Source organism: Mustela nigripes, chromosome 12 (genome assembly GCF_022355385.1).
Source record: "Mustela nigripes isolate SB6536 chromosome 12, MUSNIG.SB6536, whole genome shotgun sequence".
Taxonomy (NCBI): domain Eukaryota; kingdom Metazoa; phylum Chordata; class Mammalia; order Carnivora; family Mustelidae; genus Mustela; species Mustela nigripes.
This window is the reverse complement of record NC_081568.1, coordinates 130,543,842-130,570,917: the sequence shown is the minus strand read 5'-3', so window position 1 is coordinate 130,570,917 and position 27,076 is coordinate 130,543,842. Positions and strand designations below refer to the sequence as shown.

Below are 27,076 nucleotides of genomic sequence, written 5' to 3'. Positions count from 1 at the left end.
TGTTATGCTAATACTCTAAGCACCCCAGTTGTGAACAACTTCTGTTTCTTAACTCACTAATCCACAGGCATGGTCACCTTGGAGGGCTGGGAGTCAGTTAAATCTTGGTGGTTCCTGATTACGCTAAGGGACTACTAGTCAGCCACTGGGAATTTTAGACTACTCAGTAGGGGAGAAGGAGAGAGGAGAAAATAAAGGCATTTAGGGTCTGGTAAGTACATGTTCTCTGGGATGAGGCAAGTCAGCCAGAGTCTATTAATTTCCAAATCAACCACTGGGGTATGACAGCAAACTAAGCTTATAGTCACAGCAGTAGCAGAAGGCCCTCTAATTTATAGAAACCGTCTCTGTGATGAGCTCCAGATCCCCTGGACAATCCGAGAAAACTGAGGCTGCCGTGATAGTGGACAGACTCATTTAAACAAAAGCAAAAGCAATTAAGCGAACAGACTTGACTGAGAAGTTGGAATTATCCGGCGAGTAGTTTCAGCGTTAACTCTGCGACACAGCCTATTCCCTGAGTATACCTGACGAAAAACGACGGTAAACCATGCTTGATGACACAGGTCTGGGCCAAAGTGGGTGCCCCATTGTACTCAAGGAAGAAACATTCCATTACAAGCAACAGTTTTAAGCAAATCTAACAGAAGATAAGCACATCTGCTATGTGACGATGCTACTTTTTACCCATAAAACGAAACCTTTGGCCATAGCTGAAGGAGTAATTTAGAGCACTCAGAGATGTTGAACAATGGCTTATGCAAGAGCAGAAAGGGATAGTCAAAAATATTATTTCTGACTCTCTAGAGATTTTAGAAAACTCAATAAAAGCTTATTTCAGAAGCCCAGGCTTCCTTGCAGGGAGGAAAGTGAACATTCCCTGAGCGCAGTACCCTTTGCTTCCCCACAAAACCCAAAAAGCAAAGAGCATCTGACCATATATTTTGTCATTAGTTTTCAAACACTTTATTATCTACTGGTATAAAGATTCAGGGAAACGATATTTCCTTTTCTAATTTTTGCAGCCTAGCTAACAGCAAAGAAAAATCTAACGTGGCATTTTTATGAGGTCCTTCCCTAAGAGAGTTGAGACCATGGTAAGTGGCCCACTTACTAGGATTAGGCTTGTGGTTGGAAAGGTACTTTATTCTAAAAACAGTGAATTCAACACCAACCAAAATAAATGTACAACTCTGAGGGTATCTGGGAACCCGGGCTCCACCCAAATCTGAAGGAAGGACAAGAGCCACTGACTGTGGTTAAATCCCTAAGAGGATTAAAAGCCTATTTACTATAACTTGTTTGATACAGATGCTGCTCGGTCCCATCCCGAAAGCAACAAACAATCGCCCGGCTTTATACTCTCCGAGGTAAAGAGATGTAAACAAAAAGAACTAGTAACTAATGTTTTTCTTAAAAAGAAGTTAAGTTCCAGTAACACCTGCTAGTGTAATATATTCCATATTTAAGACAGGCTGTACGTGGGGTGGAGGGGGTGTGCACGTGTGTGTGTATGTCCCCGAGGTGGTCAGTGATCCACTAACTGAAAGCCATACTTGACAGAATTCCCATTTGGTAAAATTAAAAGCAAAACAAAACAAAAAAAACCCTCTTTTTAGATCTTAGAAATAAAGCTTCCACCTAATGAACTCATGACCAAGACAGATATTATGATAGATACGGGTGATACACAGAAGGAAAAAACCTATATATGTAGAGTTAAATGTCTGACCATTTCTGATTATCAAAAGGTTAAGTATATTTTTAAACCACACAGTGAGTATGATGGCAAGTTAAGAAAAGACTACCATATATACCGTGTTCAAAAACCAATGGCTAATTTACTAAAAGTGACACACACACAAATTCCATAACCAGTATTCCTGTTTCACAACTATGCTTCTCTGTTTTCTTACCCTGTATGTTGTACAGTCGAACTCTATGGGTAACATGTTCCAAAAAGCAAGTCACGTCTGAGTAAAACCTTCCATGTTGCACTCTGACAAAGGGCAGTGTTGTGTAAACATAAGGCTGAGGAGGAAATGACATTTTTAAAAAAAAATTTTAGCTTTTAACTTTTCCAAGTGATGTTTATTACCATTTCCAAAATAATACATAACACCTGATATTTGCTATTTCAAGTGAAAACCAAACCTTACAATGTATCAGAATATGCACATGCTATAAAAATGGAATATAAGGTTTTCCATTAGACAGAAAGTGCTGAAAACGGAAAATAAAAATGTTTACAATGTGACTGGCCTAGATGATCTACAAACATTTCTCCCAGCTTTAACAATTTCTAATTAAAACCCTTCTACATAGTCCATATGTTATTTATTAGAAATACCATTCATTCTACAGCAGTGACATTTTCCCAGGGAAACATTTATTCTAACCATGGCCCCCTAATGTTCAGGGGTCGGGGCAGGTGGCAAGGATGACCACAGGGAGTCATCTAAGCAAAGAGAAAGCAGGATTCAGAGATACCGTTTAATCACAGTTAGGTTTACTACTCTATAAAACACACTGCCCAGTTACTAGAAAGAAATAGCTGAATATAAAGCAAATTTACAAACTTGAAATAGCTATGGCAACCATTGGTTTAGGTTTCATCATTTCGAACCTAGTGTCAAGAAAAAACAGGAACAGAATGTAACTTCTGCAACACAGAAACAAATAGAAAGCACTTATGAAGAATTATATATATTTTTCTTTTTTTTCTACAAGGAATTAGATTTTCTTAAGCATTACAGGCTGGAAAGGCTCAACAATGGCATGTCGAGTAAGTAAGATACTACTTAAGCAGTGTCAGATTTTCAGACTGTGCAGTTTTCTTCCAAATGTACCTCTCTAGTTCTAGAAAAAATATTCTGAAATTAACATAAAATGTTAAGGTTTACAAAGTTCTTAGACCTAATTTTACCATATAGCTAAAAAGTAAGGGAAGAAGACAAGAGCTGGCATGGGGATTTCTGGGCTCTTGTCTACTTCTGATGTGCCCAGCTGCCTCCCTGAGAGTCTTGTATTTTCTCTTTGTAAACACATGATAATTCTCTTGGTCTTTTTATCTAATCTTAGAGCTATTTAAAGACAGAATAATTTTAAATAAATTAGTCACAACTGTCCATGAATAATATTCTGTAAGTACAGCTACCTTTCATTTTTCCTTTAGTATAAGAGCAATCAATGGGGCACCTGTGTGGCTCAGTAGGTTAAAGCCTCTGCCTTTGGCTCGGGTTGTGATCCCAAAGCCCTGGGATTGAGCCCCTCGTCAGGCTCTCTGCTCAGTGGGGAGCTTGCTTCCTCCTCTCTCTTTCTCTGCCTGCCTCTCTGCCTGTCAAATAAACAAATAAAAAAAAAAAAACAAAACAAAAAAACCCAGTCAATCAAAACCAAATTCCTGGGACACCTGGGTGGCTCAGTTGGTTGAGCATCTGCCCTCCACTCAGGTCATGATCCCAGGGTTCTGGGAGTGAGCCCTGCATTGGGCTCCCTGTTCTGCAGGGAGTCTGCTTCTCCCTTTCCCTCTGTTGCTCCCCTCGCTTGTGCCCTCTCTCTGGCTCTCTCACTCAAATAAATAAATATAAATGTTAAAAAACAAAAACACATATAAAAAAAACCCCCAAATTCCTGTCCAAGTGAATACAGACTAATACAGCTTATAAGGATCCACCGCCCTTTCTGGAATGACTACTCTGAGCTAAAAAGTAAGGGATGTGCCCAGAAATTAAAGGTAATTTCTACCTAATTTTAATTTCTACCTAATTTTAAAAAATCAAAAGAACAAAAAACTAGATTCCTCAGGGTGATCAATGCTATATTCTTTAAAATCTATTATTTGATTTTGGTTAGCAAGCTTTTCTAAATTGTAGAACAAAAGTAACTTTTGCAGGAGACAGGTCTCTAGACAACAAAATATGGGGAAAAAATTAAACTTATCTTGAAGTAGAGAAAACCTATATAAGTAGAAGAGCAAAGAAGATGTTCTAAAGAAAAAAATACAGAACGGACTACACAAAAATTTAAAAAATACCATAACAACATAAAATAATTAAATGACACGCTGATGGAACACTTTGCTATATATAGGAAAAAGGATTAATTTTTACCATATATAAAGAATGCTTACAGATCCGTAAGTTGTACCAGTAGAAGAATGGTCAAAGAACTTAAACAGAAAACTCACAAAAGATATAGGAGAGAGTATGAAGGTTAGCTTCCCTAATAATCGCAAAATGTTAACAGTAAAGTATTTTTCACCCATTATTATAGGAAAAGCTTTTGATATGGCTGATTCTCAGTGCTTGGAGTGGTGTATTAGAGAGCTACTCTCAAAAACGCTGGTGGGAGCGAATATTTATGCAGTCACTTTATAGGACAGAGAAATAGCATGAATCAAGTCTTAAAGGCCTCATCCACTGACACAAAATGACTCCTCTAGAAAGTTATTCTCAGGAAATAATCATCACTGCATAAAAAGGATGGTACAAAGAAAGCTTATCACAATGCTACACAGTACTGAAGTATTGGGAGAAAATCTACATATGCAACAACAGGAAATTCTTTTTTTCCACATATATATACATTTGTGTGTGTGTGAGAACATTTAAGTTCTACTCCCTCCGCATATCCATTAATACAGTGTTATCAACTATAGTCACCATATTAGACATTGAATCCTCAGACCTTTAATCACAACAGTATATATTAAAATTGTGCTTTCAAAGAACACACCATCTGATTGTGAGCACTGTCACAATGAAAAAATATGTAAATGTAAGAAGGCAAAACTTGAAAATGGGGGAGAAAGGGATACGCATAGTACGCATAGTAAGACAACAAAAAATATATCAAAATGTTGGCAGTAGTTTGTATGGCCTTTGGAATAGCTAGTAAATTTTGTTGTTTTCTTCAGTCTTCTGCATTTTCAAAAATGTACCAAAATTTGCATATTTTACACCTTTACGGTCAAAGGGAGGGAAAATTTTTTTTTTGTTTTTTAAGTGTTGAAAGTTAAGTAAAAAAAATGGCTCACTGGGCAATTTATTTTTCTCCTCTGGCTAGATAATTTATGTCTGTCTATATGCCATGCCACATGTGTATAGAACACCCTCACAACACCTGAACTCCATCAAATCTGACTTCTTTCCATGGAGATCCATTGTTCATTATATCATCTTATTGAATTCCTGAAAAATTATTTTTTTTTACCTAACACTTAAGACTACCAATTGCCAAGTGCCAATAAGGAAATATAATAGTGGAACCAACTCATCTATACCAAACAGATGACCAAATAATGAGATGACGTTATTTTTTTCTTCATTACTCTTTCAATAAATCCTTAATCACAGCTCAGCTCATTGGCACTTACCTTGGCTTCCCCATCAGGTAAGAAGAGGTAGGCACCACTTTTGTCTTTTTTACTGGTGGTTCCATACCATGAAAATTGCACTTTTACTTCATGACGTTTACCATCTTCTTTATTTATCATTTCCTAAGGATAAAAACGATGTTTAAAAGCAACTCACTTTTAAGATTTTAATGATGTTGCACCTGGTTCTATGTTTATGTTGATTAAAAAAAAAAAAAAAAACCAAACCTGAAGACAGACTGAAAACAGCTAACATTCTGCTTCTAATGTTCATGATTCTTGGATGAACACCCAAAACTAATACTTAGAAGTATGCTTTTATACCTTTGAATTTAAAACATTCACAGCAGAAACAAAAAGTCAGAACACATTTCATCCAGGAAGAGAGACACACAAATGAAGAGATGTAGACGAGTGCTTCTAAAACTTTCTGTACTGAAGGAGCACGTTTTCTTTTTTTTTTTTTTTTTTTAATTTCCAGTATGCACAGACCAGTATTTTTGTGAAGTACTATAACAGTGAATTACTAGGACAATTAAATTTAAAGTGATAGACCAAATATAAACTCAAATTTTTTACTATTAGATTCAGCAGGCATAAACTTACTGTGTCGTGGTGCTTTCAGAGTTTCCACAAACATTGTTCTCAACTGTACCAGCTTCTATGCTTATCTTGTGGACCAGTAACAGTTCATGGAGCAACACCACACAGACCACACTTGTTAGGAGCAAGTGGTCACAGTGCACCCCGAAAATCAGATACCTATAGCTCATCCATTCTTTCTCCCATGTTATTTGCATCAACTTTCCCCTCTTTACATACATAATCTGCACACATTATAATAAAAGTGATACGCCTTTCATGACTTTGAAAACTATTCAGAACATACCTCCATAAGCCCAGACGGACCAAACCGAAGTTTAACAAAGGAGTTCTCTAGAATTATATTTTCATCAGTACTTTTTACATTCTTCATGTTGAAAATTCCTTTATCTTTGACGTTACCATTATGCAGGACATACTCAGCTAAATGTGGGTCTGAACTTGCTGATTCCAAAATGGTATACACTTTCAGTCCGAGTGGTGGTATCTGCACTAGGAAAGAGATCTTTAAAAGACAGATGAGAAAGTTTTTAAAAGAGAAATATAATCAGAGAAAAGCATTTATACATCTAGTAGAAACAAAAACAAATTGGAAGGGGAGGTGAACCATGAGAGACTATGGACTCTGAAAAACAATCCGAGGGTTTTGAAGGGGCGGGAGGGTGGGAGGTTGGAGGAACCAGGTGGTGGGTATTGGAGAGGGCACGGATTGCATGGAGCACTGGGTGTGGTGCAAAAACAATGAATACTGTTATGCTGAAAAGAAATTAAAAAAAAAAAAAAGACTGTTAAAAACAAACAAACAAAAAACCACCGTATTTTAAAGAGTACTCTACTATAAAGATGTTTTGAGAATTTATGGGTAGACTATCCAACATTTCCATTTATCCAGGAAATCTAATGCCTTGGTCCAGCAGACAAGGCACAAAGCACAGAGGATGCACCCATGGTTGTACGTGACCTCTACCAGAAGGTAGTTCTAGGAGCTCCTCCTCCCTTTTCTAGACAGGCGGTCTCCTGTGACATCTGAAACCCAAACTTCTATTATTCTTTTCCTTTCTAACTAGAAGACTGTGAATTTATGAGAGCAGCCAGAAATGGCTTTTTAAAAAAATTTTTTAATTAGCATATAATGTATTATTAGTCCCAGGGGTACAGGGAATCCTGTGAATCGCCAGATTTACACACTTCACAGCACTCACCATAGTGCATACCCTTCCCAATGTCCATAACCCCACCACCGCAGAAATGGTTTTTAACAAGCAAAGTAATTCTCATTTAGAGTTCCTAGCTATTGGTTCTGCCTTCGGAAGTACAGTTTAACTTGCACTCAAGACTCCAAAAATTCAACTTTTCTAGTGACACAGGGATCTAGTTTAATATTACTTTAATAAAACCATCTATTACTTCAGGCCTGGTTTTCTATAGTTGTATCTCAGGAAAAAAGCACCTTCCTATATGTTAGGAAGTCTTTCCTTTATGGTATGTCACATCATCTGCGGTGAAAAGCTGAAAGTAACTGAAATTACTTAGAAAAGGTGTTATTTGTCCCAAATTCAATGTGCATAATTTTTACTAAATTGAGTTAAAAAATTCAAAATATTTTAAGTAATGATGACTTTATTACTTCAGGAAAGAGTTCTAATACTTACAAAGATATGGAATATACATGCTAATAACATACTAGTAATAATATATGATATACCTACTAACAATGATATTAGTATTCTAGGAAACACAGGATCTCTTTTCCTTTAGTGTCATATAACTGGTCAGTTAAATCCTCTGGTATCCACAACTTGAACCACTTCACATACACCAATCTGACAGCTCAAGAGGGGCATGGCTACATATATAAACTACATACTGGCTATGCTTTTTTAATGATGCTTCTTTAAGATCTAGGGCAAAAACCTACCTCATAGGCTGTCTGTGAAATAGTACTTGCTGTATTCCAAACTGCACTCATCTGAATTTCCACAGGCTTTCCAGAAGCAGAAGACACTTTTGCTGTGGGGGAACTCACATACACAGAGACCACTGAGATTCGGTCTTGTTCTGAAGGGTTACAGACCACAAGATACCTGCAAAAACAGCTGCTTCACTATTCAGGTCTTAAAAAAAAAAATTTCTACTTTTTTTACACTCTGTGTAAGGACTCAGCTCATAGATAGTCACAGAGTCAACACATGAAGAGAGCTTATAAGGAACATTCTGGTACAATTTTTGGAGAACATACAATTTCATCACAAATAACACACAGTACAAACAGTAATGAAATAATGATTCACTTTCTAAGAATAAATGTTATACATACAAATAAGAGACATTAATAGAACTATAATAAAGTTATTTCCGTGGCCCAGAAAATGACCTATATAACACATGGTTTTATTAGCCTTTCTAAAACAATCAGCTTGATAAAACTAATTTCTTGGTCCCTGCCTAAGCTCTCTGAGTAAGAAAACACATGCATTGCCTATTTGTACTTCAGCCACAATTCATTTCAATTAAAATCCTGACATTCATTTCAAACCACTAAAAGACAACAAAAATGTATGGCTATCCACACAGAGTCACACATATATATATTTTATGTATATGGGGTCCTTATTCCCCAAGAGAGTTGGTTCTGGAAAAAAGATCATTTGAAGTAACTTCACTTAAAAAGGGGGTTAAAATTTTATAACAAACAATGGTAAAAAAAGATTTGATTGGGCCTAGCTAAGAAAAGGACAACACAAACCAGCAGAATAAGTTTAGATAATATTTAAAATTACAGGCAATTCTTAGAATGAACAAAAATGAATGAACTGGAGTTTCTGGCAGACTTTTTCCAACAATATTTTATATTAGCACATTATGACATTCTTCACACATTTAATTTTTGTAGAATGATTTTAAACATAACTACATTTGTAAAAAATATTCAAGGACTTCATCATTTTTCCTGAAGTCCTCTCTTACTTTCTTTGATAGTCAAAGAATTCTCAGTTGGAGATCCTCATGGTTTCAAGGCTTTGCCTGTGAGCAGAAGTGTTCTAGACCATCATATCGCAGTCATCGTGAAATACACAGTCTTTGAAAGTTTATGATTTTACTTTATGATCAATTTTAATCATATTATCTTCAAATAAATCGAAAGATATTTATTTCAAAGAGGAAGTTTGAATAATGTAATTCACTGATTCATTACTGAATATTTTCTTGATTGAAATATTTTGGTTTCCTATACAAATTTGTAACTGCAGGAACACAGAACTGAATAGTCCGATAGCAACCCCATCTCCCCCTGACCCCCTAACCCACAGTGGCTACGTCAGAGATGGCAGACACAAGCTAGCATTGCTTGCTTAGTGTATCAGAAAGCTTTGTCGTGCTCTTTTATGTATGTTCTGTGTATTTCAATTGCATCGCAAATTGAGTAAGAAATAAAATTGATACCTGCCATGGTCAAAACGAAAGTGAAGGACAACAGGAAAACATAAAAGAAAAGAAAGAGAACGTAGCATAAAATCTATAAAATATCTGACTTAGTCGTTTATCGGGAGAAGCTCTTATGATAGAAATATTATTCTGAGATATCAGAAGCAACAATACAGCAATAAAAATGTCCCTAACTCCTAATGGCTTATAGTATGCATCAGGATCACACCACCTAACTTACATCACTTCTATTCACCAAGATTCCAGAGGTATACGAGAGAAGAGTGGCCAAAGCCATGTAGTCAAAAACATATTTACAAAGGACACTGAAGCCTTGATGTACTAGGCAAAACCCTATTTTATCCACAGAAGCAATTCAAAAGGATAGTGAGGGCAATGCTTAACAGACTTACCTGAAGGGTCTGCCGACCTTCTGGCACCCTCCCACTGCCCTCTATCAGAGCTTATGTTTCACTTGACTTGTCCTGTTACAAACCCACCTGGAGAATCTCAACTACCAGGATTCATTGTTACCAGCAAGACAATATTATGTTCCTAATGTGCACTGGGAAAGAAAAACAGTTGAGGATCACCTATCCTCAGCACCAAAGATGTTCAAGCCAGCATCCCCGAAATGAGTGATTTACTGCTGAACCTCATGTTCCCAGAGGCTTAGAGGTATTATGTGAAGAACTCTAAGACATGGTTGGAAGCCTCGGGCCAGCAGAAACCCTAAGGCACACCCAGGTACTGAGCCTAGAACTCCTACCGGTAGGTTGGTTGGATTCTCCACTACACCTGGCTTGTCGTAAGGCTCTGGTAATGAAATGTAACACGTTCCCAATCAATCAATTAGGTAATAAGCATTCAGAACACTGGTTCTGTCCCATGGCCCATAGGGTGGAAAAGATTCACACTTAAAGCAAATAATAATTTTAACCATACATTTGGTTTTGTATAATATTAAGTCACTTTTAAAAATAAACTATGAACTAGTTTCTGTTTTGTTTCATTTTAGTAGCTAATTAGTATGTGACCATAATGATGTTTCTACTGTACTGAATGATTATGTAATTATCATGCCAGGAATCTATTCAAAAACTAAATGTGTAGAGTATATAATGAGTATAACGCTGCACTAAGAAAATCATTTTTTTAACATAATTAGAGATTCACACCAGGTTCTTCAAATGCACCACAGCATAAATTCACCTGACATACACACACTATAAGTAGAGTACAGAGAAAGTATAATCACATATGAAATATTTTCCTTCAGAAATAAGTACACAATCAAAAATTAACTAAAGGTTCGGTTTTATTATCATGTTTGGTAGTCAAACAATTGTTATTCTGCCAATATCCTTAAATAGGAGTCCATTTAAACCCATCTGCTGTGAATGAAATCAACGGGTTTCAATATCCTAAATATCAACCCCAGTTATTAGAAATTAATAATATCTGGTTCACACTAAAGAAGATGAGAGCAATAGTTATAACCTAAAAATGGGGATAGTTGATTTCTATTTCATCCTGTAAGTGACTATAGAGGAAGCTCTGGACTTTGCCCCCTTGATTTTCCCCACTTTCTGGGTCATCTATCACCAGATCACATCCAGATTCCTTGCTCTCGTCATGACAGTAGGCCCCATTAACTTGGGGCTTATAGCAATGATCTCAATTCTCTGTGTACAAGGAACAACCCTCACCTCACAAAGGCAAAGCATTCATATGTGACCTGTCCATCAAATTAGATGACAGATAATGATCTACTTTGAGAGAAAAATGAAAGGACATCTACATACTCATATCAAATTGGAAATCATTTTATGGAAGAACCAGAATTCCATTGTAAATGTGGTTCTTCTGTCCTTGAAGACTCTATCGAGGACGAGTCTATTTAGAATTCCCTCACCCCTTTGTAGAAATGATTCATGTCATGTTAAAAAAGACAACTGTGGCACTCTGTCTTTAAGGCAAATCCAATCGGTGCTGACTATGAACGAGAGTCTATGAGCAAGTGGGCTTCCTTCTACGACTGAATGAAGGGCAGAGCAGGGGTATGCCTCGTGGTCAGAGTGACCTTGGAGTTACCACTTAGCATGCTTCCTGTCTGCGTGGCCCAGCCCTCGGTGGCCTGTAGAGTCAACTTATAATGCACGGCCTTTCATCTTTCCCACTGGACAGGTAGGAAACGGAGGATAGGTATGCAAGCAAGACTCCCAGCAGAAAGTGGCACAACAAGACTCTGAACCTGACTTTACTCCCTTAGCCATCTTCTTAACCATTTTACTCACAGGTCAAGCTTATAAGCACCTTTTTGACAACTGGGGTTTCCTGTGGAGATTTCCTTAGTTCCAAATTTACATGTGAAGAATTTTCTCTCCTCACTGATGCCAAAGATTCCCATGGAGCCTCTTTCTTTGGAAAGTTCAGGATGCACAGAAAGCTATTTGCATTTCAATATATTATATTTGTAAAAGAAAACTTATAAACTGGAACAGTGAAGCAAAAAAGTCTTGCAATATATACTAAGGAGCTCATCTTATGACCTCACGATATGAGGTAAGCAAAGCAACATTCAAGGAAAACATTTAAAAAGCATTACATGTATTTATGACTGTGCAAGGGAGATAAAAATGAGAAGTATCTGCGAATATCCTTTAAGTGCAGTTTAATATCAAGTAAGCAAACACTAGGTTATATGAAAAATCATTGTAACTTCATGTGCCTAGTATAGTACCTGACACAGAATAACATTCAATAAATAGTTGATAAATGAGTAATGCAGAAAAATCCCACTAAGAGAATGTTTCATTTATAAATAATGCCTACTAGTATGGGGCTTTATGAGTTTAGCAGATCATTTTCATTTCAGTTATTTTACTTCCACAAAAAAATGCTTTTAAGGTCAACAAGCTATACAATTAGCCCCTTTTCAAAGATGGGAGAAATGACAGATCCAAGATCACAGATAAAGTGAAGAATAAAGCAGACTAGATCTCAGTGTGTCTGATTCTTAATCCGTGACAGCATCGTAAAAAAATTCATTTCAAATGGGAATGTATTCATCTCCCCTAAGTAGTCTCATTAGTGGAGCATAATCTGCAAGAAAAGTAGCAAACTTAAAGAATTTTCTGATTGTGGAAATATATAGATTTATATGTTTATAAAAATTTCAGTTTCTAGACTTGAAGTCTTTCTGATATAGTCCACCTAGTTTTCCCGGTTTAAAACAGAATTCTTACCATGTTCATCATTAGGGAGAAAACAATCAAGATACTAAAAACAAAAAGCCATTTTGAGACATGGCAGGTCTCAAAAATCACAGAGTTCTGTGATTCCTGGGTTCTGGAATCAAACACCTTCGAGCTTTTAAAACCCCACCATGGGCCTTAGAATTTAAGAGGCTTTTGGCAAGGTATTTCATTTCTCTAAGCCTTAATATCCTCATCTATAAAATCAGGAGACAAGACTCTTATTGGGGTTAAATGATAAAATGCTTGGAAAATCACATAGCTCAGACCTGACACAAAGTAGAATCTCAATAGCAATTAAATCTCTCCTTTTCCTTACAAAATCCTCCCGGCGTCCTGACCAAGGACTCTGGTACATGAATCACACTGGGCAGTGGAGTGAATGTTTTAATTAACCCAGGTCACTGAACTACCTTAAATGCTTTTCTGTGTAAGGTATATAAAAATCTAAATGAGAGAAATTAACCAAACTATGTATATGATAACAAAGATTCCTTGAAACAAGAGTTAGGGTAACATGGAAGGGGGGAGATCAATGCTCAGGTGCATACAATACACACATGTAGAAAGTAACCACATGGTGTATGAATAATTTAAAAAGAAAAAAAGGACAGAGAGAAGGAAGGAGGTATCCTTCCTGAAATGTGAAGTTATCAACTTATGAATGTGATTACATAGTTCCTGTCGTGGAAGTACCTATAATCTAGGAGGAGAGAGAGACGGAAACTGTTAAGTTCAATATATAGGGTAGGTAACACAACAAAGGTACGCACAGAACATTCTGACACACACAAAAAATGGCAGGATGATTAAGAATCAGGACAGTATTCAAAATTGGAAATTAATTTTACACAAAATGATGGTATATAAGGAAGATGATAATATTTTATTGGGAGACATAAAAATGAATAAATGAAGAGACATACTTTCCTAGGAGAGAAAAACAAAAAAGACTGCCAAAAAATCCCAACTATCCCCAAATTAATTCATGAATCTTATGCAATGCTAATCAAAATCACACTGAAATCCTTTTGTTGGGAGAAGGAGCAAAATAATTCTATCGCGATAATAATAGATGGGCAAGACAAATGGTTAAACAGGCACTTTCAGACAATATGCCAACACTGGTCTAGATTGAAAAATGTAGAAGCATAAAAAATGATATAAGATTAGTAGAAAAAATAAATACGTCCTCTGTGGCACAAAGGGTCTCCCTAACTGGAAGAGTAAAAAAATAGCAAAGTGAAAGCTTAGTGGAATTGATAATAAAAGCTTACACATTTTCTACCTTAAAAGTAAGGTTCAAGAATAAATTTAAAAAAAAAGAAAAGAAAATTTGGGAAATCTGTAAAGTGTTCTTACAAATCAATAGAAACATAAACACCCAAGTAGACAAATTGAACGTTTTCAACTATCAAACTGAAGTTGAAAAAGAAATGCTGCTTCAGCTTCTAGGAGACATAGATCTCAGAGAGATGGAGATGCTGACAGGCAGGAGCTCTCACCTCTACTCGCCAGCTAGAAAACCCAGATAGACGCAGCAATCATCTGAAGGCAACAGAGAAAACTGCTGAGGGGTGTAAAGAACTTCAGAGAATGGGATGCCTGGAGGTCATGATCCCAGAGTCCTGGGATCGAGTCCCACATTGGGCTCCTTGCTCCAGGGGGAGCCTGCTTCTCCCTCTGCCTGCCTGTACTCCATCTCTCTGACAAATAAATAGATAAAATATTTTTTTAAAAAAAAGAATTTCAGAGAAGTGAGCTTTCTTCTCTAGCCAGTTTTACCCTGGGGCATGCCAATTCTCAGAACAAGAACAGCTGAGTTCCATGCAAAGCCCAGAGTAGGGTCTTATGGGAGCAAAAAGCTGAAAAGCATTTGGTGAGGACCCAGGAAGCTTCAAGTATACATGTAGCTTTCTCATCAGTACATGTGTCAAACACTAGGCTGCTGCACAGAAAGGGAAGTTTAAACCCTAAACAGAAAGCTGATGAAAAGTAGGCCAGAGACATCTCATGGCATTTTATTTTATTTAAAGATTGGTTTATTTATTTTAGAGAGAGAGAGACAGACAGAGTGGTGGGGGCAAGAAGTGGCAGAAGGAGAGGGAGAGAGAATTTCAAGCAGACACCCCTCTGAGAGCAAAGGCCAACATGCGGCTCCATTCCTGAGAGCATAACCTGAGCCGAAACCAAGAGCCAGACACTCAACCCACTGAGCCACACAGGTGCCCCCTCATGACATTTCAGAACCTACCAGGGAGGAGGGCCCACGGAATATGCAAGACTATTAACTGAAAACTTGGAGAGCTAGAGAACAAGACATGAATTAGCCTCAGTTGAGCAAAGTGCTAGATTAGAGGAAGACTGCTTTCCAGAAGAAAATATTTTCTGGAGACTACATGAATTTCATACACAACGTCTACAACTTAATATGAAATTTTGAGACATCCGCAAAGACAGAGCCACATGACTAAACACCAAGGAGAAAAATACATTAAGAATTAGAACTCCACATGATCCAGATACTGGAGTTTAACTGGTAGGACTTTAAAATAATGATTCATATTTCTAAGGAAAGAAAAAAAATATGAATAAAGTAGGTGAAAGGGTGAACAATTTCACCACAGAAACTGAATACATTAAAATTAAACAGAATGAATTCTCAAAGGAGAAATAGTTGAAATAAAGAATTCTGCAGATAAATTTAACAACAGAATACACTGAGCAGAAGAGAAGTTAAACAATTAACAGGGTACTTCCTCTATAGATTCTGGTATTAAGAGTGAATATTCTGCAACTACTCTTTAATACTTCTGGATGTAAAACCCTATTCCATAAAAAGTACGTATTTTTAAAGTAACCGGAAAAATATGACAACAATGAAAATAAGCAACTTTTTAAAAGTGGGGCAGGGGAGGGATAGCCAGGTAAAGCAGTGTAGGGAAATACAGTCTGCGTAGTGGGACTGTGAGAATAGAAGCATAGATACAAGAAAAAGGATGCTATTTTCAGGACACACAAACCAGCCAATACCACTAAAATCTACACAGTAAAGTGAAACTCTAAAATGCCAAGATACGAGCTAGAAAGGGAGTTAAATCTCAAGTCACAGTGAGGAATGGGTGTCTTTAAATCATTACAAGGAAAAGAGACCCAATTATATAAGTTATACGGAGTGACTAGAAAGCTTAACATGGTCATATTCAGTTTCAACAGATATTTCTAGTTGCTAGCTAGAGGAAGGATTTAAGGAGTTAGAATTAAAAGCAGAAGACCAAGCAAATAGCTAGCTAGCTATAATAGCCCAGGCAGGAAAGGTGAAAACCTAAGTTACAGGAGTGGTAGAAGCACAAAAAGAAGGAAGATATCTCAGGAAGATATCTTATCAGTAGATTTTTTGGATTCCTTGGAAAAGGCTGAGTAAAACCAGAGAAAAATAAATCTTCTGCAACTCCTGGTTTCCAGTTAGAGGGGGACAGACATGGTAGTAGTATCATTAACCAGGATCAAACACCTAAGGATGTGTAGTGGGAGTAAGTTTCAAGTTGGTGATAAATTCAGGTTTAGACTTCTTGAACTTGAGGTGCTTGAGGAACATCTACACAGCTTTATCTTGATGCTTCTTAATTATTCTAAACTCAGAATCTACTTATCCACTGGATATAAAAATTAGGTTTCCAGGTATGGTAGACAGAAAAATTTACCACAATCCCCCCACCCTCCCACAAACTGTCCACATCCTAATCCCCAGAACGTATGAGTAACTTATATGGCAAAAGACTTTGCAAATACGATTAAATTAAAGATCTTGGGATAGTGAGATTTCCTGGATTGTCCAGCAGAGCCCAATATAATCACAGGAGTCTTTATAAAAGAGATAGAAGGAGGTCCAACTGACAAGAAGGCCATGTGACAACAGAACCACGAGGCTGGAATACACAGGGAAGAGACCACAGGCCAAGGAATGCAGGTGGCCTCTAGAAGATGAAGAAGGCAAAGAAACAGACTCTCCCTTCAGAGCCTCCAGAAGGAACCAGCCCTGCCAACACCTGGTTAGGCCTGTAAAACTGACTTTGGACTTCTGATCCTCAACATTGTAAAAACAATAAAAGCGTGCTTTTTTAAGAGGCTAAGTTTGTGGTAATTGGTTAAACCAGCGAGAGGAAACTAATGCATCAGGTTATACTATTCCTCTTGAAAATGAGGGCTAAGCTGTGGTTTCATATCACCAAGACTGAGACTTTTTACCATCAAACACGTAAAAGAAAATCTTGAGGGCTGGAAAGGAGGGCAGAGTGGGGATGGGCAAAGATCAATAAGGAAACACTTGGGGTCCTTGGAACTGGGCCCAAGCAAAGACTGAAAGGAAGTGTATCCAGCTCTCTGACCCTCTCTTCCAGGGAGGGTGCCTTCCCACTTCCTCATCTACTGATGGCCAGGTCTGATGTGCCCCAAACCCAGTGTCTCAGTGCAGGTGCTCCCAGCAAACACTACGAAGAAAACAAGGAAATTCCTGAACCTGTACTTTGTGAGAAGCAAATGACCAATAGGCCCTTACAGCGAATAAGGTGGTTATTCCTAGCCTTTTAAAATTCTGTTTATTTTCTAACTTTGAGTATCTCATACAGACTGCATTCACCGGAGAAATGCACACATACACAAGATTTTTCAGAGAAGTTCCAAGGCCTCCCAGTTTAAAAACCTTTCCATTTTTATAAAAATAGGAGCCTTCTTATACAGGCAAATATTTAACTGTTTCCCTATAAAAACTTCTCTGGAAAATGTACAGTAACAGTCTTGCTTCTCTGCAATTACCAGATAATAGAATTTATATTTGTAAGGGGAAAAATAAAAAAATTATGCTTTTTGAAAGCCTCCAGTTGATTAAATAGCAAATATGGTCTCATCTAAGAGGCAAAAAAAATTGAACACTAAGGAAAAGAACACTCTTTTTCTCTGCAATAAAAATTAGGACTATATTTGAATATAGGAGGACATAAATGTTACCTGATCTTCCTAACACAGTATTTCACCATTTTCCCCTACATTTAGGAGAAATAACATTCTTAAAATTCATGGGACAAAAATATTATGAATCTACCATTCTATCAGCAGTCATTTGTCCAAGGACAAGATTCAGAAGCAAAGTGTACAAGTGCACTGCATATGAGCTTGAATCCAAACAAGAAGCTGCCTTCATGAAACAACATGATAGCGGGGCCTAAAATTGCTATTGTCAACTAAGAATTTAATTTCTGAGAATACCTTCTATCTCAAATCCAAGGAATCTACAAAATATTTCTAATCAAAGATCTTCATTTAGATGAAAAGTATGTGATTGTTAAATGCAAATTCTGGAATGCTGTCTGTTAGAAAATATTACTGAGTAGAGAATTATGCTTGTTTATAATACTAAGAGACAAAGCAGTAATTCACAAATAGCACTTTATATAAAGAAATAATTTTGCTATTTTTAATACAGTAAATTTGACTTGGCAGGTGGTAGGGAGATTTTCAGATATAATGGTAAAAACACTAACAATAATACCAATTACACCAACAGCTGCACTTAATTGGCCTTTAGAACACTGTCTAGCATTCAGTCTGTACGTCACTTGGATTAACTCCATTCAGTTTCCTAACTAACTTATGCCGTCCCAGAATCATGCCTATTTTACAGATGTGTAGAGTGGTTCCATATCCTGCTCACGGATGCAGAGCCACTCAAGTGCAGAGCCAGGATTTACATTAAAGCAGTCAGGCTTCAAGGCACCTTTCTGGGGGAGACACTCAAGGTGTATGTGCTAAAAGACGCACCATCTGCAGCACTCAGAGTCCCATCAGAGTCCCCACGTCCCCAAGGTTCTTGGTCTGGGGTTCATCAGAAGGCTCTGTGCCCACCCCAGTAAAGAGTCTTCACTCGGAGACCTTCTAATCACCTCCAATGGCTACACTGTGGTTTAAAGGAGTTTCTTTGAGATGAAATTGGGACTACCTTCCTGAACTGCTATAATGATAACACAAGCTATTCTTTCAGTAAGTTCTAACTTTTTCTAAGAGGTGATAGGAAGGGAATTACTGTAATAAGTCTCCATTTTGCAATCGTGGTGGTATTTTGGAAAATAGTTTCCTATGTCCCAGTTATTGGACAAGCTTGCTTAATTTCCACAGTTGAGTTTTCTACTCAAAAACTTCCTTCCTTAGCGTTTATCCAAATGTATGCTTTATAGCAATTTATGTTTTTAACAGACAAGAAAACCAACGGAGGCTAGCTGCAACTCTAGGAATCATGTACTTCAGGCCACTCTCTCCCAGCATGTGCAGTAAATGAAATTAGGTTTCCAAAAAATGGTTAGTGCCAGAGGTGGGACTAGACTGAGCCCGACTCTCAGCTCAGAGCTCCTTTCACAATACTGTGCTCTTTTTAGGCACCCGATCATGAAATCTGCTGAAAGCTCAATGTATGGAAACGAAAGAGTTAGTATATAAACATTACCAGAATTTATTGGGGCAAATACTCTTTATAGCTGCAATTCAATACTATTATAAGGTGTTAACTGTCAAAAAGTACAACTACATATTTCAGGAATGGGGAAAGCACTTCTAAAAGCCAAAATATAACCAAAGTAGAAACAACATGCAATTTCACAACTTTTGTAAATAAAACAAGCCTGAAAAATCTTACATCTATTTCCAGGGCCTAACAGAAAATAGCAGTAACGAGAATAAATACTCCTTTCCAACTATCCTAAAACCTTTGATATTAAAGCAATAATAATAAGAAACAGATACGAAAGCTGTATATAAGTTGGCTGACCCCAAGAGTCTTGTCACCAATTAAGTCGCTTTCACTATGAGGGAGTTTTGCCTAAAACAAAAATACCATCTGTTTTACCTAAAACATTAAGATGTTCTATTTTCTTGTCAATTCAGAAATCACATCTGTAGCCATTTTCTAAAAAGACAGCAGAAGGCATTATATTTATGGGTGACTGCATAAGAAATGATGTTCAATCAAAATGTAATTTTCATCTACCGGGAGAACATTTCATTTCTCCAATAACTATAATGCTGTAACTTTGGAGGAACACGTAGTACATAAACAGGCTGATTTTCATGAATAAAAAGACCTTAAAAGTTAATGCAGTAAAATAAAGCTGTTTTGTTACTAAAGACAGACACGGCAAATACGTTTGTATTCACTTTGTACATCTTTGTCAACAACAGAAATCTAGCCTCTGTGAGGTTTTTCAGGTGAAAAGAAAAAAACAACAATAACAATTTTTTATGGGTGCTGTATCTCTCCATGCAAGTGAGCCATTATATAAGAAGTAAAAATATGGAAACAACAAAACACAAACCACTTTCTATTTTCAAAACACTTTTAGACACAATATTGGTCCTGGGAAAGACATTCTCCTCTACAATCCAATGAACCGACTGAAGAAGATACAAAACACTAGAGAAAACATCACTCACAGTGAAGGCAAACACAATGTCACAAGGGATAAAGAACACGTTTCGAAGAAAAACATACAAGCCATCCAACTACCTATAATACTTTGAGTATATATTCAGTACCTACAAAAAAACCTAAAACCCAGGTATGCTTTACTTTGAAAAGTAGCCTAATTTCACATACAATATTTGCCTAAAATAAAATAAAATAATAAAATAATGCTGCTCTCCAAATAAGGATGAAATAAATAAGTCCAAAGGCTCTATTTAAAATTTTTCTTTTACCACAAAGTTGTGAAGTGTTCTGAAGTCCAAGATGGGCTTGAAGCCCTTCCTGACTTTTTCAGGATCAGGATACCTTCACTAAAATCCTTTTCCTTGTTCCTCTTGTAGTGCACGCTTTATTAATCTGCATTTAGAAGGAAAAAAAATCTGGTTCAGAAGAATGGAAGACTTTGAAATATGCCATATCACTTCAGTCTATGCTGTGAACTGCTTTGAGTTATTAATCAGCTCTATCTCAGCAATTTCAGAAGACATGATGGACACGGGGAGAAAAGAAGAGAGAGAACAGAGGACTGAGTGTGCAAGAAACCAGAAAAAAACAAAACAAAACAAAACAACAACTAAGGACTGTCATTTAATCATCACTTCCCCCAACCCCAACACCTTAAAAAATTACTGGTATTGCGGATATTTGCTTTCTCTCTTTCATAGTGCGTTATATAACTCCCAACACACGGGGGGAGCACCTGTAGCACTACAGCAGTGAGAGAAGAGAATCACTCAAGATTTGCAACATCTGGCAGATACATCAAACCAACGTCAGCTTTCCTTTGACACGATCTCATCTCCTTCCTGGAGTTTTTCTTAGGTTCTATGAAGTTATGCATTTCCAAATAGTTTAAGTGGAAACTACTATAATCCTTCCCAGATTACAGTTGATAGTCCCCGTGCGAACTCTGCCTTCACATTGTAAGGCAACAAAAAAAATCTCGATCCAACAGATAGAGGGCACATATTTTTCCTGTCCATCTTCTGCACTCCCCTAATTATGATCCTTGGTAAGGGAACTGTAAGAGGTTGGAAGCAACAAACAAAATCGCTTTAATTTCATTAGACAGGGGCACTTGGGTGGCTCAGTGGGTTAAGCCTCTGCCTTCGGCTCAGGTCATGATCTCAAGGTCCTGGGATCGAGCCCCACATCGGGCTCTCTGCTCCCCACTCTCTCTCTCTGTGTCAAATAAATTAATTAAGTTAAATTTAAAAAAATAAAAAATAATTTCATTAGACAAACCACACAACTACAAGCCTTGTATAAACTTAATTCACTGTGTAATAATCTGACAATAAACTAGAACCACATAGCTAGTTAAGAAAGTTTGATTTAAAGTATAAACAATAGAGAGGCAATTAAAACACAGACTAACCAGGCAATTTAGCAGGTGTTCACTGAACGCATAACTTCTTTACCATTGCTTTTGAAGAAATAAAACTTAAAACTATCATTTTCAATGCAGTCTGTTCAGCCACTTCCACAGATAAACTCTAAAGCTAATAAAATCTAAAAGACTTTTGTACCTAGAAACAAAATCACAGCAGACTAATTATAAGGGCCTCGGAAGGAAAATTCTTTTCAAGTTCACATAAAATTGATGATAAGAATGATTTAAGGTACCATGCCCTGGAAGGACTAAGGGGACAAAAGCCATTTACATTGTAAATCTTTTAGAAATCAAGATGTGAGAATGATGGTAGCCTACTGATAAATAGCTTCTTCAAATCTCTAAATGACGGTAAAAATGTAAAAAGAATTAATATACAGTTATATTATTTAAAGATGCCTGTCATAAACTTTAAAATGCCTAATGCAAAGTTATAAACAGTATTACTTCAGGAGGCGCAAGAAAGGAATAAGAATTCCTTTTTTAATTCTGATAATGAGGAAGCATACTGTACACTCAAGTTAGAGCACTAATAGGCAAGCAGAGTCCAGGAAAGGACTCTTAGGAAGAAGAAAAGTTAGCACTGAAATACCTCTGTGCTTCCTGAACGTGGTGCAGGGGGTGAAAAGACAGCACCACTCGACTTGCAAAAATTTCTTGAAAGATAGACAGTTTTCAATTTTTGGAAGGGATGGGAATCAGGACAAAGAAAATTCGAGGTACTTAAGCATGATGTAATAGCAATCCAATGCCAGTCAGAAGAGTTATAGTGCTTTCTCCCATACTGTCTCTTTATTAGGGAATTTGCTACTAATTACCTTAAACTAATTATCTCATAATATAGATCTACAATCTCTACCTGCAAAATCTGAAGAACTCTGAAAATCATGTTTTTTCAAAACTCATTTGGTGGCAAAACCTAAACTGAACTGACATGAAACCGCATATAATTATTTATTCCACTTGTTCTAAATATCCAGAAATTTTAAGTTATTTAATGAGCCCTGTCCCAGACTGAAAGATTTATGTAATATGCCATATATGCATATTATGTTCTTAAAAATTAAAAATTCTGAATTCACAAAAGATTTCAGGTAAAGGATTGAGGATTTTATTTAAAGGTAAGCAATATAAGCAGTCGAAGTCATAGACTACTTTAAGAAGACACCCTATCTATGCAGGTGCTGAGCAAGAAAGAAAGAAAGAAAAAAAAACAAAAAAAACAAAAACAAGAAATCAAAGGGGAAGGAAAACATGACTATATCCCAGGACAGTGCTACAAAGGCAGGAATACAAAATAAATCTGTCATTAAATGGCTGACTCTCTGAACCAAGGAACAAGTATCTTTTAACATGATCCTAAATAGGCCACCAAGAAACAAATGTTCAAGAATATTATATTTTCTTAATATGTGTATACCCCAAGTCCCAAGAGGACATATATGCTTCTACTTTATCTCTCTCCCAATTCTTACTCTTGCAATACCTAATTGTCTTGGTTTTGGAATAAATGGAAAAGCTGTTTTTTTAATAATCGTGTTAGATACGATTTTTCTACCAAACTGGTAGGAGAGTCTTGAAAAGAAAATTTTCAGAAGCTTCTAGCACCCAGGACTGATTTATTCAGTGAAGACCTGTTTCTACAGTGCATAGAATACAACTCCAGTCCAAGCGGAAGAGCGCAGGGAAGAGTTGTCAATGATCAGAAAATATGGTAGCTGGCCTGAGTCATCTAGTTAATGAACCCAGTGAGCAGATAATGCTAGTTGCCTACTCAATAGCCATTCTCATATTCTCCTTTCCTGACAAAAACTCAGGAAGACAATAATCCTAGCTTAAAAGCCCTTGATTCTCCATACTTAATGTGGCCACGTGACATAGTCCCGGCCACTGAAATATAATTAGAATTCAGCAAGTGGAGCTTCTAATACAAGTCAGAGACTCAAGTGGCATAATTCTCATCCTTTGCTCCTCCTACCCCTTCCGGGCTGGAACACAATGCAACGTCTAGAGAATCAGGCACAATCTTGAGACCATGAAAACTACCATAGGCTAATGCTGAGCTGAGAGCTAAAAGGGTCCTTTCACAACCTCATGGAACAAATCACAAGTCCTAGACTACCTACTACTTTGAAACTTGTACCTAAGAAAAATAATTGGCTTTCTTGGGAAGCTTATGTAGCATGCTTTTTGTTATGTGCAGTTGAATGTAATCTGAAATGAAATATTATACCCACAACAAATTATACTCAAGTACCCAAAACTCCTATTGATCTTAAAAGAAGAAAACAGTGAATATAAGATGACTCTCCTAAAGCAAAAATTTTCCCATAAAGATCGATCACTTTTTCCTCAGAGTGTTTAGTTTTAAATCTGTCCCTAACTGCCTCTCAATTACTACACGTAACTTCTCATAACTGTCACCTTCTCTAGCACAATTTTTAATGATCAATCAGCAGACAGCTCCCGTATACCAAGTACTTCTTCCTTATTTCACTTAATCATTTATAACTTCTTTAATTCAGGTGAGTCTGTATTTTCTCTGTGGAATGTGAAAGGCAGAGTGCATAAAAACTTGAGCTAAAACCTCAGAATTTACCAATCCTATGGTCTTTATTACAAAATACATGCTAATGTGGGCATCTTTTTAAACTTTATAAAAATTTTCTGAACACAGTGTATCCAACCAATTCCTTGATGGTTACTGGTGAACATTTAAGTCTTTTCAAGAATTTTTTCAGATGATAAAGCTGAGAGACAGATTTTGCCCACAGTTCTCTTCATCTCTACACAGCACTACTTCTGCAGGATAGATTTCTTCCAGTGCAATGCCTAATTTGAACACTTATTACTAGGTTACTTTCTAGACAGATTGTTAAGTGTCATGTAAGAGTGATGAATAAGACCCAGCCTGTGCCTTCACAGGGTTTATCGCAAGCTTCTTCGGAGGAATGTTATATATATGTGCTATATGGGACAACAGTGGTTAAATGCACAGTCCCATGAGAACATACAAGAGTGACACCTAGTCTGACTCAAGGATACTGGAAAAAGTTTTCAGATAATGCAATATTTAAGCTGAATCCTAAAAGATAACCAGGAACCAATCAGGCAAATTGTGTGTGTGTGTGTGTTGTATATGATTTGGGATGTGGTGGGAGGGGGATTTGTTTTGTCTCCAGGCAGCAAAGGTCTAGAACTAAGAGAACATGGTATGTTAAGAGAATTGATAGTTGAAGGGCTAAAGCACACAGTGCAGGCTGGGGTGATGTGAAAGATGATGCTAGAGAAACCAAAATGCAGACACATAATTCAAGTTAAAGACTCTGTGAATTTATCCTTAGGGCAACAAAGAAAAGAAGGGTTTTGAGTTGTACCATCATTGTTAGTTATCTGTTAAATGCCTACTAAGTACAAGACTCTATACTAATTAAATTCATATACGTAACCTTATTTAATTCCTCCAACAAATGCATGAGGGAGGGACCCCTGTCACCGTCACATCACCCAGGGGAGAGACAGTAGCAATTTCAAGTAGGGCACTGGTACTGAAGCTAAGGAGAAGTGTGATACATTTAGAAAGCAGAATATAAAGACCTAGTATTTGTTTGGATACAAGGTGAAAGTGAAAGAAAAGAGACAAAGATGATCAAGTTATCTGCAATTTATGGTCCAAATGAGTACACCTTTGAGATTGAAAGGGGACACTGATGAGAAACTCTAAAGCTGAGGCCCAGGTAACTGGATGACGATGCTGAAGTTTTATTAAGGAACTCAGGACCACAGAATATTTGAGTAGAGAGCAGGAGTCCAGTTTTATTTTTAATTTAAAAATTTTTTAAAAAAGATTTTATTTATTTGACAGAGAGAGCAAGCGAGTGCATGCGTGCCCACAAGCAGGGGGAGCCGGAGTGGGAGAAGTGGGTTCCCTGCTGAGCTGGGAGCCTCAGGAGGGGCTTGATCCCAGGACCCCAGGATCATGAACTGAGCCAAAGGCAGACACAAAATCCACTGAGCCACCCAGGTGCCCCAGGAGTTCAGTGTTATACACGCTGAGAAGGAGGTACAAGTGGACCATCCTGATGGAGCTATCCATCTGGCCTGTAGGCAAACCTTGGCAAACTTTTCTCAGAAGAGATATGTATATGGTGAGTCAACAGTACACTGACAATAAATGAAGGCAATGGAGTAGGAAATATCACTCTCACCAGGAGCTTTTATCTTTTAAATCTTCCTGAGGCAAAACAATTACTTATTTAAGATCTCTTATAGGCTCTTGACTCTCTACCTCTTTCAGATGTTAACATAATCTGAAGCTACACATCTACAGTCCTATAGCTTTTTCTACAGTACATATCTAGCTTCAGTTCTGGTAACCAAATTTCCAGTCATGATTTGCATTTCACGATGTCTCATTATTTTCAATGTCTTCTTACTTTTGGTTCAAGTATTAGTCCTCTGAGTTGGTTTTATCACAAAAATTTTTAAAAAGTAGAGTACCCATAGTACACTTTTTAAGTGTTTTAATATTTGAAAATGTCTTTTTGTTGTTGTTGCTTTCACATATAACTGTGAGTATAAAAATGATTTAAAAACTCTATAGTTTACTTGTTACAGAGAAGAACTCTAAGTCTGTTTAACTTTTGTTCCATATTATACAGTATCTATCTTTCTGCTTGGGTACTTCTAAAATATGCCCCTTTCCTTTTATATGGACTAAGTTACCAACACATAGCAGGAGTGACCTTCTTTTCATTTATATTATCCAGAACTTAACCCTTTTATCTACAAAGCCAGACCTTCTCGGCTCAGAAAACTTTTCATCAAGTCTATCTTTGATCATTGCCTCTGCTCCATTTTTTTTGCTGAAGAAAATCTCTTGTCTTTTGTTAAAATCTTGTCCTCCATACCTATTGTCTTCTCACCCGTTGTTTCCACTCCTCTTCCTTTTCTCTGCATTCTTGCAAAGCATCACATGGGTCTTCTTTCATGTCACTGGACACTCTTTCACAATGGCAGCCTCACTCTTCAGTATCGCTCGTGAAGATGCTCTCTTGTTGTGCCCCCACCAATAACTTCCCTTCTGTCGCTCCCCTGTTATCTTCTCACATTTTTTCGTCTCAGCTCTTTGCTTTCCGTTTCAGATTTCTTAGAGATCATGACTCAGACTTTTTGAGAACTCCAAAGAGGCTTTTTTGTAATGTTTTCCTGGTCTCTGTAAATAAATCATTTTAAAAGGTAAAACTGTTCTTCTGAGACTTCTTGTACCGCCATTTTCTGTCATTCTGAAGAGCCTTTGCAAAGGTTTGCTGGGGTAACTTCCCCTTTACTTACCCTCATAGAAGCACACATCCAGACCTTGGATATGCTAAAGGTACTCTTGGTCTTTATTTTGGGATTAAGGTCCCTCTCTTACCTAGAGTTAGTTTATTTGACAAGTTACTTGGCGAGGGATTCAAAAGCAAGTATTTGCCAGGGAATTCAAAAGCAAGGTAGTTCCCTGCCATCAT

General features: G+C 37.1%; 1 protein-coding gene across 1 annotated transcript in view; it reads right to left on the bottom strand.

Annotated features, from left to right (window-relative positions):
* MAN2A1 (mannosidase alpha class 2A member 1) overlaps positions 1–27,076 on the bottom strand; it is a 168,192-nt gene that overhangs the window by 41,357 nt on the left and 99,759 nt on the right. Inside the window, exons 13-16 of the mRNA XM_059418347.1 lie at positions 7,899–8,064; positions 6,267–6,485; positions 5,378–5,500; positions 1,917–2,031 (exon numbers count right to left, since the gene is read on the bottom strand). Of these exons, the coding sequence (XP_059274330.1) occupies positions 1,917–2,031; positions 5,378–5,500; positions 6,267–6,485; positions 7,899–8,064 (623 nt within the window). The remainder of the gene's footprint in view (positions 1–1,916; positions 2,032–5,377; positions 5,501–6,266; positions 6,486–7,898; positions 8,065–27,076) is intronic.